The sequence below is a fragment of the Pan troglodytes genome, chromosome 2 (assembly GCF_028858775.2).
Source record: "Pan troglodytes isolate AG18354 chromosome 2, NHGRI_mPanTro3-v2.0_pri, whole genome shotgun sequence".
Classification (NCBI taxonomy): domain Eukaryota; kingdom Metazoa; phylum Chordata; class Mammalia; order Primates; family Hominidae; genus Pan; species Pan troglodytes.
In genome coordinates, this window is record NC_086015.1 from 13,539,940 (window position 1) to 13,552,365 (window position 12,426).

At 50.5% G+C, this 12,426-nt stretch overlaps 1 protein-coding gene across 3 annotated transcripts in view; it reads right to left on the bottom strand.

Annotated features, from left to right (window-relative positions):
• Nucleotides 1-224: 224 nt before the first annotated feature.
• The window catches only part of LHFPL4 (LHFPL tetraspan subfamily member 4), a 51,896-nt gene continuing 39,694 nt past the window's right edge, over nt 225-12,426 (bottom strand). For 2 of the 3 annotated variants that reach the window (XM_054681418.2, XM_054681417.2), the window contains exons 3-5: nt 4,419-4,655; nt 2,225-2,317; nt 225-753 (exon numbers count right to left, since the gene is read on the bottom strand). In XM_054681418.2, the coding sequence (XP_054537393.1) occupies nt 653-753; nt 2,225-2,317; nt 4,419-4,655 (431 nt within the window). In that variant the 3' untranslated portion in view covers nt 225-652. The remainder of the gene's footprint in view (nt 754-2,224; nt 2,318-4,418; nt 4,656-12,426) is intronic. The other variant, XM_063805350.1, reaches the window with a different exon arrangement.

The following is a 12,426-nucleotide window of genomic DNA, read 5'->3' on the forward strand; positions in this document are numbered from 1 at the left end:
GGGCTGATCAGGGCCCCGGTCTGCAGCTGACAGCAGGGCCCTGTGCATCCCTCGGTGCAGCTCTCCCTCAGGGCGAGCTGGGAGCAGGCCGGAATGGAGCAGAGGAGGTCCCAGGGGAGACTGGTGGCACCTGGAGCTTTGTGGCAGATGTGGTGGAACCAACATCAGCCAAAAAAAAAAAAAAAAAAAAAAAGTAGGAAAGAGTCCAGCCCACCCTGGAGCAGTATCTAGAATAAATTTCTTGAAGAGGCAGGGACCAGAAGAGGTGCGGATATAGCCAGGCGGCAGCCCTCCAGACTGAGGGGGCCTGGGGAGCTGGAACTACAGCTCCGCTCTCCCTGGGGATCTGCAGGGACCTCCAGGCCAGTCTAGAGAGGAGAGGAGAAGCCCAAGGGCCTAGGCAGATGCAGGCTCCCTTAGGTCAAATTGAGGGAGGAGCAAGAATTAGACCCTCCCAAGGTTTGGAGGGCCTCTCCTCTCCCCCAGGCCACATCCAGGCTTTCCTCTCCTCAAAGCCTGGAGCTTGCAGGGTAGTCGGTGAGAAGTAAGTCTGAGATCAGGGTCTTCCCTCAGAGCTTGAATGGAGTGATGAGAGGGCAGAAGGCAGGACAAGCTGAGGTCAGGCCAATTACTGGGCTGTGATCCTGGCCTTTCAGGGTCCCTGTGAGTGAGCCACGGGGCAGGGAAGGACTCCCCATCCAGAGACATCACCCCCGGGCCGCAACACGGAGCTTACTGTAGAGCCCACAAAATCTAAGAGAGAGAGAGAGAGAAGGAGAGAGAATTAGAGAAAGTCAGAGGCTGCCTGGGCATTCAGGCTTTCCTTGCACATTCCCCAGGGCACAAGTGGGCAGAGGGGCCGGGCGCGGTGGCTCACGCCTGTAATCCCAGCACTTTGGGAGGCTGAGGCGGGTGGATCACTTGAGGTCAGGAGTTCAAGACCAGCCTGATCAACATGGCAAAACCCTGTCTTTACCAAAAATACAAAAAATTAGCCGGGCATGGTGGTGCGTGCCTGTAATTCCAGCTACTTGGGAGGCTGAGGCAGGAGAATCGCTTGAACCCAGGAGGCAGAGATTGCAGTGAGCCAAAATTGCACCACTGCACTCCAGCCTAGGCAAAAAGTGTGAAACTCCATCTCAAAAAAAAAAAAAAAAAAAAAGGTCAGAGGGGCAGAGGGGCAGACTGCACAAGCGCTGAAATCCTAGCCTCACCTGACCAGCAGGATGGCCTTGAGCAAGCCATTTAACCTCTCTGAGCCCCGATTTTCTCATCTGCAAAATAAGGATCATAGCCTACCTCACAGGGTAATTCCGAAGGGTCAAAAAGAGACACATAATGACAGCCAAGGACTTGGCAGTGTTTGGTCATAGAATATGCTGGAAATGGAAGCAATTTATTTATCTATTTTTTCTTTGGTTCCAGAGGTCTTCTTTATATATATGTATATATTTCTTTCTTTTTAATAGAAACTGGGTTTTGTTACATCGCCCAGACTGGTCTTGAACGTGTGGGCTCAAGCGATCCTCCTGCCTCAGCCTGTAGCTGGGACCACAGGTGCGCACCATGGCTTTTGGCTCGGAGGTCTTTGGGTTAAAACTGAAGTGGGAGGCTCACTCATCTTGAACTCCCAGTGAGGGACGGAGACTCCCTGGACACTGAAGGGAGGAAAACTGGGGCTCCTTTACATCGATTTTTAACACTGAGTTGTTAGGGGGCTTTGGGAAGGGAGGAGAAGGACACCGAGGGGGCCCACTTCACATCAGTCACATCCCCACACCCCTTCTTGAGAAAGGCCAGATCTCAGTCTTAGTCTTGCACTTCTGAAAGCTGCCGCCAGAGGGCAGGCCTTGACTTCACACCAAAACCACAGTAATCCCGGGGTCTGAGGGACTGCATCAGGTATTTAGAACCTGCCTCTGAGTACAGGTTAGCAGATCAGCATCCCAGGAGAGCTCCCAAAGCCGTGCAGGAAATCTCTGGCTTCACCAGGTTGAGACAGGCAGCATGACAGGGGGGAAGAGCTTGGACTTTGGACTTGGACCTGGGTTCAGATTCTGCCTTCACCACTTAAGTGACTTTGGGCAAATTACTGGAGCTCTGGAGTTCTCTGAACCTGGCCTTTTTTCTTTATTGTATTTTAATGCTACTTGATATATATGAAAGTTTATATGCAATACACTAATTATAAAGCATACAATGTGCCAGGTAAGGTGGCTCACACCTGTAATCTCAGCACTTTGGGAGGCCAAGGCGGAAGGATTGCTTGAAGCCAGGAGTTCAAGACCAGCCTGGGCAACATGGGGAAACCTCGTCTCTACAAAAAATACAAAAATTAGTCAGGCGTGGTGGCGCATGCCTGTAGTCCCAGCCACTCAGGAGGCTGAGGCAGGAGAATCGCTTAAGCCCAGGAGTTTGAGGCTGCAGTGAGCTATGATTGCACCACTGCACTCCAGCCTGAGCAGCAGAGTGAGGCCCCCTCCCCCAATCTCTTAAAAAAATACAATAATAAACACTGGTGAGCTCACCATTCAATAACTATAACTCAGCCGGGTGTGGTGGCTCATGCCTGTAATCCCAACACTTTGGGAAGCTGAGGCAGGCAGATCACTTGAGGCCAGGAGTTTGAGACCAGCCTGGCCAACATGGTGAAACCCCATCTCTACTAAGAATACAACAGTTAGCTGGGTGTGGTGGCAACATGCCTGTAATCCCAGGTACTCAAGAGCAAGAGGCTGAGGCACGAGGATCACTTGAACCCAGGAGCTGGAGGCTGCAGTGAGCCGAGACCGTGCCACTGCACTCCACCCTGGGCAACTGAGCAAGACACTGTCTCAAGGAAAAAAAAAAAAAAGGACTCTAACGCTACCCATAATTTGCATATACCTCCACGCTCCAGCTCATATACATGACTTCCTCCCCTTCCATCATAACCACAGATGACCATCATCCTACCTTTCATATTTATTATTTCTTTGCTTTTTAAAAAAATATACTGCCACAGCTGGGCACGGTGGCTCACACCTGTAATCCCAGCACTTTGGGAGGCCAAGGCGGGCGGATCACGAGGTCAGAAGATCGAGACCATCCTGGCTAACACGGTGAAACCCCATCTCCACTAAAAATACAAAAACTTAGCCGGGCGTGGTGGCAGGTGCCTGTAGTCCCAGCTACTCAGGAGGCTGAGGCAGTAGAATGGTGTGAACCCGGGAGGTGGAGCTTGCAGTGAGTGGAGATTGCGCCACTGCACTCCAGCCTGGGTGACTGAGTGAGACTCCATCTCAAAAAAAAAAAAATACTGCCACAAATACATGTGTGTTTAAACAATACATTGCTTAGTTTTGCTTACTTTTGAGCTCAATAAATATATCACTCTGTCATCTTCTGGAACTTGTTTTTTTTTCCCCCTCTCTCAACATTATATTGCTGAGATACATCCACTGTGGTACATATAACTGAAGTGTGACATTTTCACAGCTGTGAGCTGCTCTGTGATGTGAACATGTCACATGTATTTATCCGGCCTCCTGTCCATGGCCATTGGGCTGTTTATAGCTGTTTGCTACAGTGAAGCCGCAGCCACCAGCGCCCTTGAACGCTTCTCATGGGTTTGTACCCGAGGTGGGTTTGCTGGGTCACAGGCAAATGATCAGATCTGAGGCAGAACATCAAATCATTTAAAAGGTGGTTGTACTGTCAGGCAGGTTTCTTTTTTTCTTTTCTTTTCTTTCCTTTTTTTTGAGATAGGCTCTCACTCTGTAGTCCAGGCTGGAGTGCAGTGGCACAATCACAGCTCACTGCAGCCTCAACCTTCTCAGGCTCAGGTGATCCTCCCACCTCAGCCTCCTGAGTAGCTGGGACCACAGGCACTTGCCACCACATCCAGCTAGTTTTTGTTTTTTTTGTTTTTTTGTTTTTTTGTTTTTGAGACAGAGTCTCGCTGTCTCCCAGGCTGGAGTGCAGTGGCGCAATCTCGGCTCACTGCAAGCTCCACCTCCCAGGTTCATGCCATTCTCCTGCCTCAGCCTCCCAAGTCCGGCTAATTTTTTTGTATTTTTAGTAGATACAGGGTTTCACCGTGTTAGCCAGGATGGTCTGGATCTTCTGACCTCAGGATCCACCCGCCTCGGCCTCCCAAGTGCTGAGATTACAGGTGTGAGCCACCGTGCCCGGCCCAGTTTTTGTATTTTTTTAGGGAGGGGATTTCACCATGTTGGCCAGGCTACTCTTGAACTCCTGGGCTCAAGCGATCTACCTGCCTTGGCTTCCCAAAGTGCTGGGATTATAGGCGTGAGCCACCACGCCCAGCCAGGGTTTCCAATTCATGCAACCCTCTTACTCCTTTTATTTGAAATTATCCTGCCTCCCAGGACCAGGCCTGGCTCCCGCCGCTGCCCCCCAGCCCACAGCACACTCGCCTTTGTTCTCCGGCTTGAGCTCCTCCTGCAGCAGGTCTGTTTGCCGGTTGCCCAGCACGAAGGCGAGGAAGGAGAGGATGAGGGCGTTGAGGATGCCGATGATGGCCAGGATGTATGCCCAGCGCACTGAACAGTCCCCCAGGGAGTACTTCCCCGTCTTAGCCCCACACATGTCCCGGATGGTCTCGGCATCCCAGCCGTCAGGAAAGATCATGCAGCCCAGGACGAGGCACAGAGCTGAGGGGCAGAGCACCGGGCCCACCACCACGGTCAGGAAGGAAGAGAAAAGATCATTACTCCCTAGTGTCCGCAGTCTGGGCCCCACCCTATTGAGGGCACATCAACCCAACCACATGCTTGTTACCCACTTCCACAGAGGGAGAAAGAGAGGGCAGGGGCAGGGAAAAGAGAGAGAGAAAGAGGTCCACGATGGGTAGCAGAAACTTTCTGGAACCCGCGATGCCCTCTCCCTTCCCCATGAGATCAACTCCTCCTCCAGGAAGCATTCTGGGAATATGAGAACATAGCCACCCACGGCCACCTCCTTCAACTTCCGCTAGCATCGGGACCGACTCCCTCTCCCATCTCTCCCATCCTCATTATTATTATTGCTGTTGTCGTTGTTGTTGTTTGAGACGGAGTCTCACTCTGTTGCCCAGGGTGGAGTGCAATGGCGTGATCTCGGCTCACTGTAACCTCCACCTCCCGGCTCAAGCAATTCTCCTGCCTCAGCCTCCTGAGTAGCTGAGACTACAGGTGCCTCCCACCATGTCTGGCTCATTTTTGTATTTTTAGTAGAGATGAGGTTTCACCATGTTGGCCAGGCTGGTCTCAAACTCCTAACCTCAAGTGATCTGCCCACCTCAGCCTCCCAAAGTGTTGGGATTATAGGAGTGAGCCACCACACCCGCCCTCATTGTTATTTTTTAAATTCTTGTCCTTCACCCATCAAATGTTTATTGGGCACCATTTTCCTTTTATTCACAATGCTAGAATATACTTTCATTCATGCAGTTGAGCACTTTGCTAAGAGCACAGACTATGGAGTGCCAATGATAGGACTTAGCCTAGTTCTTCCCCTAACTTGGCTGTATGACCTTGGCAGATGCTGCTGAACCTGAACAGGCCTGTTTCAGTCAATACCATTGTACTTACCTCAAGGGCGATTAGGAGGATTAAATGAAGTAATGCGTGCAAAACACTTAGCACGGTGCCAGGCACTCAGGTAGCATTTATCCAGGGCCTACCATATGCCAGGCACTAGACCAGGCCTGCAGGGTGGAGAGACTTGGATTTTAGCTGCATGGAGCTTGCAATTTAGTGTGGAGAGAGGTACGTAATAGCAAAGCGATTAAGAAGGCTGGGTCTCAAATCCTGGCTCAGCTATTGTCTACATATGCCACACTGAGCAAGTTCCTTCATCTTTAAGCCTCAGTTTCTTCATCTGTACAATGGGGATAATGATGGTATCCTCAAGTGGTTGTAAAGATTATGGAAGGCAGCAAAGTGTAAAGTGCCTGGCACAGTAAGTTCTGGGTAAATCTTAGCTGTTATCAAAACCAGTCATAATGCCAAAAGTAATAATTACACAAATAAGAAAGTAATTTGGAGAGTTGGTTTCAGGTGAGGAGGACAAAGGCAAAGAGGAAGAGAAGGGGCAGGCTCAGAAGGGCCTTGGCAATGGTTCCCTAGCTAGCATCTACCTGCTTTGGATTTAGCAACCCGCCTGTCCCAATCCCGGCCCAGGTGGGCCCTTGGCCAGCACTTAGCCTAGTGGATGAGACCCAAGCCTGAGCTGATCAGCACATTGCACTCCTCTGGTAAGAGTGACTGGCTTGGAGAGTGGCACCTGCTGTGTCACAGGGCAGTCAGAACCCCCAGATTCAGCAGGCCACTGTAGAGATGGGGTCTTCCCCTCCACCAGCTCTGCATCACCGGCTTGATGGGGCCCTCGTATTGCCAGTCCTGCCAACATTTGGGTTACTGTATCTGAGACCCAAAGGTTCCAGAGGGCTCTGTTTGGAACCATGGGGACCTTGAGCCTGCACCAGGTCCACAGGGTGCTTAGCGTGGGTTTTAGATGACAGCAATGCAAAGTGGGGGTGATGGTCAGCTCTTCCCACTGTCCACCTGGCCCATCTAGTCCCCAGGGTGGGAAGGGGCCCTTGGCTGTGCCAGCTCCCTCCCACATCTACCATGGAGGGAATGCTCCCAGGCCCCAGCCTCTTCTGGCTTCCAACGGAGTGGGCCCTCCTGCTCATCGTGGTGGCACTGCCAGATTCCAGCCAGTCCTCCCCCTCTCCCCAACACGTGCTCCTCTTCCAGATGCAGGCTCCCCCCACAATACTATGATCGAACAGACACTGCAGCAGGGCTCCTCCCCCCACCAATGCTCCTCCTCCAAGTCAATTATCCACTCCAGTGGAACTCACCACCTAAGGGCTGGGAAAAGAGTTGCAGCCAAAGGGAATGGCAAAAGCAAAGTCCTGCGGCGGGAACAAGCTGGATGAGTTAAAGAATTAGCAACTTTGAACAGGCCAGAGCTCAGGGGAAAACCAGGGCTAGACATGCAAATCTGGGGACTCTGGGCACTTTAGGTATTTAAATCTCGAGGACTGGACATGGTGGAAACTGAAGAGAAGGCTTAGGACTGAGCCCTGGTGCTCCAGCATTAACAGGGCAGGAGGAGGAAGAGGGGCCTGCGGAGAAGGCCTGGCCATCATCTCTCCACATAGCGCTGCACTTTGCCAGACCCTCCAGGACCCTATCTGAAAGGAAAGGAGGGTCAAACGCCAAGGAAGGCAACGGGGCAGGGGGAGGAGTGGTCTCAGCCCCAGTCCTTCCCCCGCCCTCGGAGTCCCCAGAGCCCTTTCCCAGGCGGGTGCGCTCCTGCCTCCCTATTCCCGGGCTCTAAATCTCCAGCAAGAGGCAGGAGTGGGAACGAGCCCAAGAAGGGGGCAAACCCACACCGTCCCTTTGCCACCTCTCTGGTCGTCCATTCCCGTGGTGCCAGAGGCGCGGGTCCTGCAGTAGTCGGTGGCTCCCGCCGGGAGCATCCCCGTCTCCGTGGAAACCGGGCCTGCATCCCGGCGCTCCCAGCTGCGCAGCGCTGGCTCCTGCGGGCGGTCCTCCTCCCCTCCGCAACCTGAGCACTGAGGCCTCAGGGAGGTTTTCTTCCTTTTGCTTTCCGCCTGCACGTTTTTTCTGCCTCTGTCTCTCTCTTTCGTTCTGTGTCTCCATTCCTTTCTCTTCCCCACCCTTTTCATCTTTCTTCGCACCGCCCCCCCGCCCTCTGGCTTGTCTACCTTGTGCTCAAGTCTCAGTCTGGACCCCCGCCCCTCCCGCTTTCCCCTTTATTTAGATCTCTCAGCACTTAACATTCATTCAACTCCCTCCTCCTATTTCTTTTCTCGCTTCTCTATATCTATCCCCTCCCCTTATCCTCTCTTTTTGCCTCTCACTTCATAGATCCCACAAATACAGTCCTGCATGCCCACTATGTGCCAGGCACTGTGCAGTGTGCCGGGGACAGCAGGCTGGGTGTCTGTCTTCAGGGCAGAGGCGTGTGGGAAGGAATACAGCCAACAAGTCAACACATAAATAGAAGAGTTACACATGTCAAGGTGTGCTTCAAAGGAAAAAGACTAGCAGCTGCCACCCACAATAACAGGGGTACTCAGAGATGGCTGGGGCACTCACGCTGCAGGGTTTCAGATGGTAGCTGTGGGGCCCCAGAGGCCACTCTGGGAATGGGAAATATCAGAAGTCAAGCAAATGAAAAGCCAATTAGATGGGTTCCTTGCACCTAGGGGAAAGATAGAAAGGGACCAGTAGAGATAGCCTAGGCCAAGGAAGTGCCCAAGAGGGCCAACCATCAGGAGATGGAATGACTGCAGATAAGGCAGGGTTCGGTGTTCCCATTTGCTGGATGAAGAAACTGAGGCTGAGGCTTTTGTGTTCCAAGCTCGAGTCTCTTTTGGAATAATGGGCTGGCTGAAGACCCAGCTGCTGCTAGGCACATACACGGGTGCAGGATGGCACAAGCTTTCTCAGCCTCAATGCTTTTGACATTCAAGCTAGATGATTCTTCATGAGGGGCCAACCAATGCACTGTGGGATACTTAGCATCATCCCTGGCCTCTACCCACCAGATGCCAGGGGCACCACCAAACCCAGTCATACTGATTAAAAAATGTCAGTTGGGCATGGGTGGCTCATGCCTGTAGTCCCAGCACTTTGGGAGGCCGAGGTGGGAGGATCACTTGAGGCCAGGAGTTTAAGACCAGCCTGGGGCAACGTGGTGAAAACATGGTGAAAAGCACAAGTACATGGTGGCATGTACTCGTAGTCCCAGCTCCTCAGGAGGCTGAGGTGGGAGGATCGCTTGAGCCGGAAGATCAAGGCTGCTGTGAGCCAAAATTGCACCATTGCACTACAGCCTAGGCATCAGAGCAAGACATGGTTTCAAAAAAAAAAAAAAAGGCCCTAATGTAGGGGATTATCCCTGGCTGAAAACCACTGGTGTAGGGGCAGAGGCTCTAGGATGGGATATCTCTATCCAGCTACCCCACGGTCCTACTGACTTTCTCTGCTCCAAGCAGCCAGGAGGTGTTATGACAAAATTAAGATGAACAATGTTAATATTTTTAATATTGTGATACTATTGTTAAAAACAGTGTTGAGTGGCCCGGCGTGATGGCTCATGCCTGTAATCCCAGCACTCTGTGAGGCCAAGACGAGTGGATCACCTGAGGTCAGGAGTTCGAGACCAGCCTGGTCAACATGGTGAAACCCCATCTCTACTAAAAATACAAAAATTAGCTGGGCTTGGTGGCACATGCCTGTAATCCCAGCTACTCAGGAGGCTGAGGCAGGAGAATTCCTTGAACCCAGGAGGCGGAGGTTGCAGTGAGCCAAGATTGCACCACTGCACTCCAGCCTGGGTGACAGAGCAAGACTCCATCTCAAAAATAAATAAATAAATAAATAAATAAATAAGTAGTGATGAGTGCTTAACTATGTGCCAGGGTGCTAAGTTTCTGACTTTCATTATCTCATTTAATCCTATTATTAATTTAAAAAATTCAGCCTGGCATGGTGGTTCACACTTGTAATCCCAGGACTTTGGGAGGCCGAGGCAGGTGGATCACGAGGTCAGGAGTTCGAGACCATCTTGTCTAACACAGTGAAAACCTATCTCTACTAAAAATACAAAAAATTAGCCACGCGTGGTGGCGGGTGCCTGTAGTCCCAGCTACTCGGGAGGCTGAGGCAGGAGAATGGTGTGAACCCGGGAGATGGAGCTTGCAGTGAGCGGGGATCATGCCACTGCACTCCAGCCTGGGCGACAGAGCGAGACTCCATCTCAAAAAAAAAAAAAAAAAAGCCATGAGGTGGGAAAAAATACCACCCTCATTATACGAATGAGGAAACTGAGGCTCAGAGGCACCAGGTGTCTTATCCAATGTCACATAGCTTGTAAGTGGGGGAATCTGTATTCAAGCACAGATAGTTCCTTACTGCATGTTTTTCTTTGAATAAACTCACTTTTTAACTTCGATGCATTTACTTAAAAAGTAAATTTAAATTACTTTCAAAGAGAAGGAAACCAGGATCATTTGCCATAAATAGAAAAACACTATAAATATAGGTATAATGAAATCAAAACAATGTTCTTAGAATCTAGCTAGATACTTTTGCCTGCCTAGTGCTCTGAGCCTGAGGGCCGATTTCTCTTTAAAAGACCTATTAGTAAGTGTGAGAGGAGTTAAAGATGCATTAGCACCAAACTGAAACTTTCTCCTTAAAGTTATGGAAGAAATTGGAAATGGAACCATGTGCTCGCCACTGGCTGCCGGATGCATCTTGCATGTGTCTGGTGTTTGGGAAACACACCCCAATTTGTCCTGCCTCCATAGGAGGCTTGGCTGCATCCTTTACATGGCGACTGTTTTTTTTTTTTTTTTAGACGGAGTCTGTCTCTGTCGCCCAGGCTGGAGTGCAGTGGCGCAATCTCGGCTCACTGCAAGCTCCGCCTCCCGGGTTCACGCCATTCTCCTGCCTCAGCCTCCCGAGTAGCTGGGACTACAGGCGCCCGCCACCACACCTGGCTAATTATTTGTATTTTTAGTAGAGACGGGGTTTCAAGTGTTAGCCAGGATGGTCTCGATCTCCTGACCTCGTGATCCGCCCGCCTCGGCCTCCCAAAGTGCTGGGATGACAGGCCTGAGCCACTGCGCCCAGCCTACATGGCAATTTTAGGCAGTCAGTTTCCCCCTCTGGGCCTCAGTTTCTTCCCCTGTGAAATGAGGATCATGACATTTGCCCAACCCATTTCGTAGAGCTTCTGTGAGAATCAAATGGGAGATGAGAAGTGGCGCGGCAGTTTCGTAAGGGTGGCGTGTGAGCAGGTCATGGTGACTCTTGGCAGAGTGGGAAAACAATCCTGAACAAAGGACTTTTTCTAGATATCCAAAAAATATTAACAATGGCTGCCTGGGGAGGAGGTAAGTTTGTTTTTTTTGCAATTTAACCATGACAGAGACAAATAGCTTGCCACAATATCTATTCATCCCTTCTTCCTTAGTATTTAGAACCCTCAATTTTTAGCTAAGACCTTGACTGTAGAGAATAAAGACTGCATTTTCCAACCTCTCTTGCAGTCAGATGTGACCATATGACTAAGCAAAATACATGTAGATGTGTTCTGTGGCGTTAAGGAAACAACTTTACATAAACAGATCCATAAGGATGCGACCGGGTACTCTTTGTCCCATTTGTCTTCATCCATCTCTCCATTCAGCTGCCTGGAATGCAGATGTGATGGTCAGGAACCCAGCAGGCATCTCTGACAATAAAGATAGGGGCTATACCCCAGGAGTGGTGAGCATAAAGCAGGAAGTTTCTAATGACTTCAGGGGCTAGCATACCAGCTCTGGACTGCCTCACTCTAGGACATTTTTTTGTTTGTTTGTTTGTTTGTTTGTTTTTTGGAGACGGAGTCTCACTCAGTCGCCCAGGCTGGAGTGCAGTGGCCGCGATCTCGGCTCACTGCAAGCTCCGCCTCCTGGATTCACGCCATTCTCCTGCCTCAGCCTCCCGAGTAGCTGGGATTACAGGCGCCCGCCACTAAGCCCGGCTAATTTTTTTGTATTTTTAGTAGAGACGGGGTTTCACCGTGTTAACCAGGATGGTCTCGATTTCTTGACCTCGTGATCCGCCTGTCTCGGCCTCCCAAAGTGCTGGGATTAGAGGCGTGAGCCACCGCGCCCGGCCTGGACATTTGTTTTATATAAGAGATAATAACCTTGGGTCATTTATTTTATTTTATTTTTTATTTTATTTTTGCGACAGGTCTTGCTCTGTCACTTGTTTTGTCTTGCTCTGTCACCAAGGCTGGAGTGCAGTGGTGGGATCATGGCTCACTGCGTCCTCGAACTCCTGGGTTCAGGCGCTCCTCCCACCTCAGCCTCCCAAGTAGCTGGGACCACAGGTATGTGCCACCATGCTCAGCTAATTAAAAATTATTTTGGTAAAGACAGGGTCTTGCTATGTTGCCCAGGCTGGTCTCGAACTCCTGGCCTCAAATGATCCTCCCACCTTGGCGTCCCAAATTGCTGGGATTACAGATGTAAATTATTGCACCCAGCCTTGGCTCATTAAACTGCAATTATTTTGGTTTTTCATTTCACATGCAGTCGAACCTAGTCCTAACTGGCATAATGTTGTATTCTTTTTGAATTTTGTATCATGTGTATTTATTGGGAAAAATCATTTAACTGTGCGTCATTGGGCAAGTCCCTTCACCTCTTGGTGATACCTACTTCTCAAGGCCACAAGGTAGACTGAGTGGTCACCATCATCAACTGTAATGGTAGGACATCTCTATTGGTTTTGGGGTGTGAGGGTGGCACGTGCACTCTTGTAAATGTACTTACTCCTTGAGTCAACTTTATCCTATGGCTATATCCTTGATTATACACAAAGGATGAATACAAGGGTGTTCGCT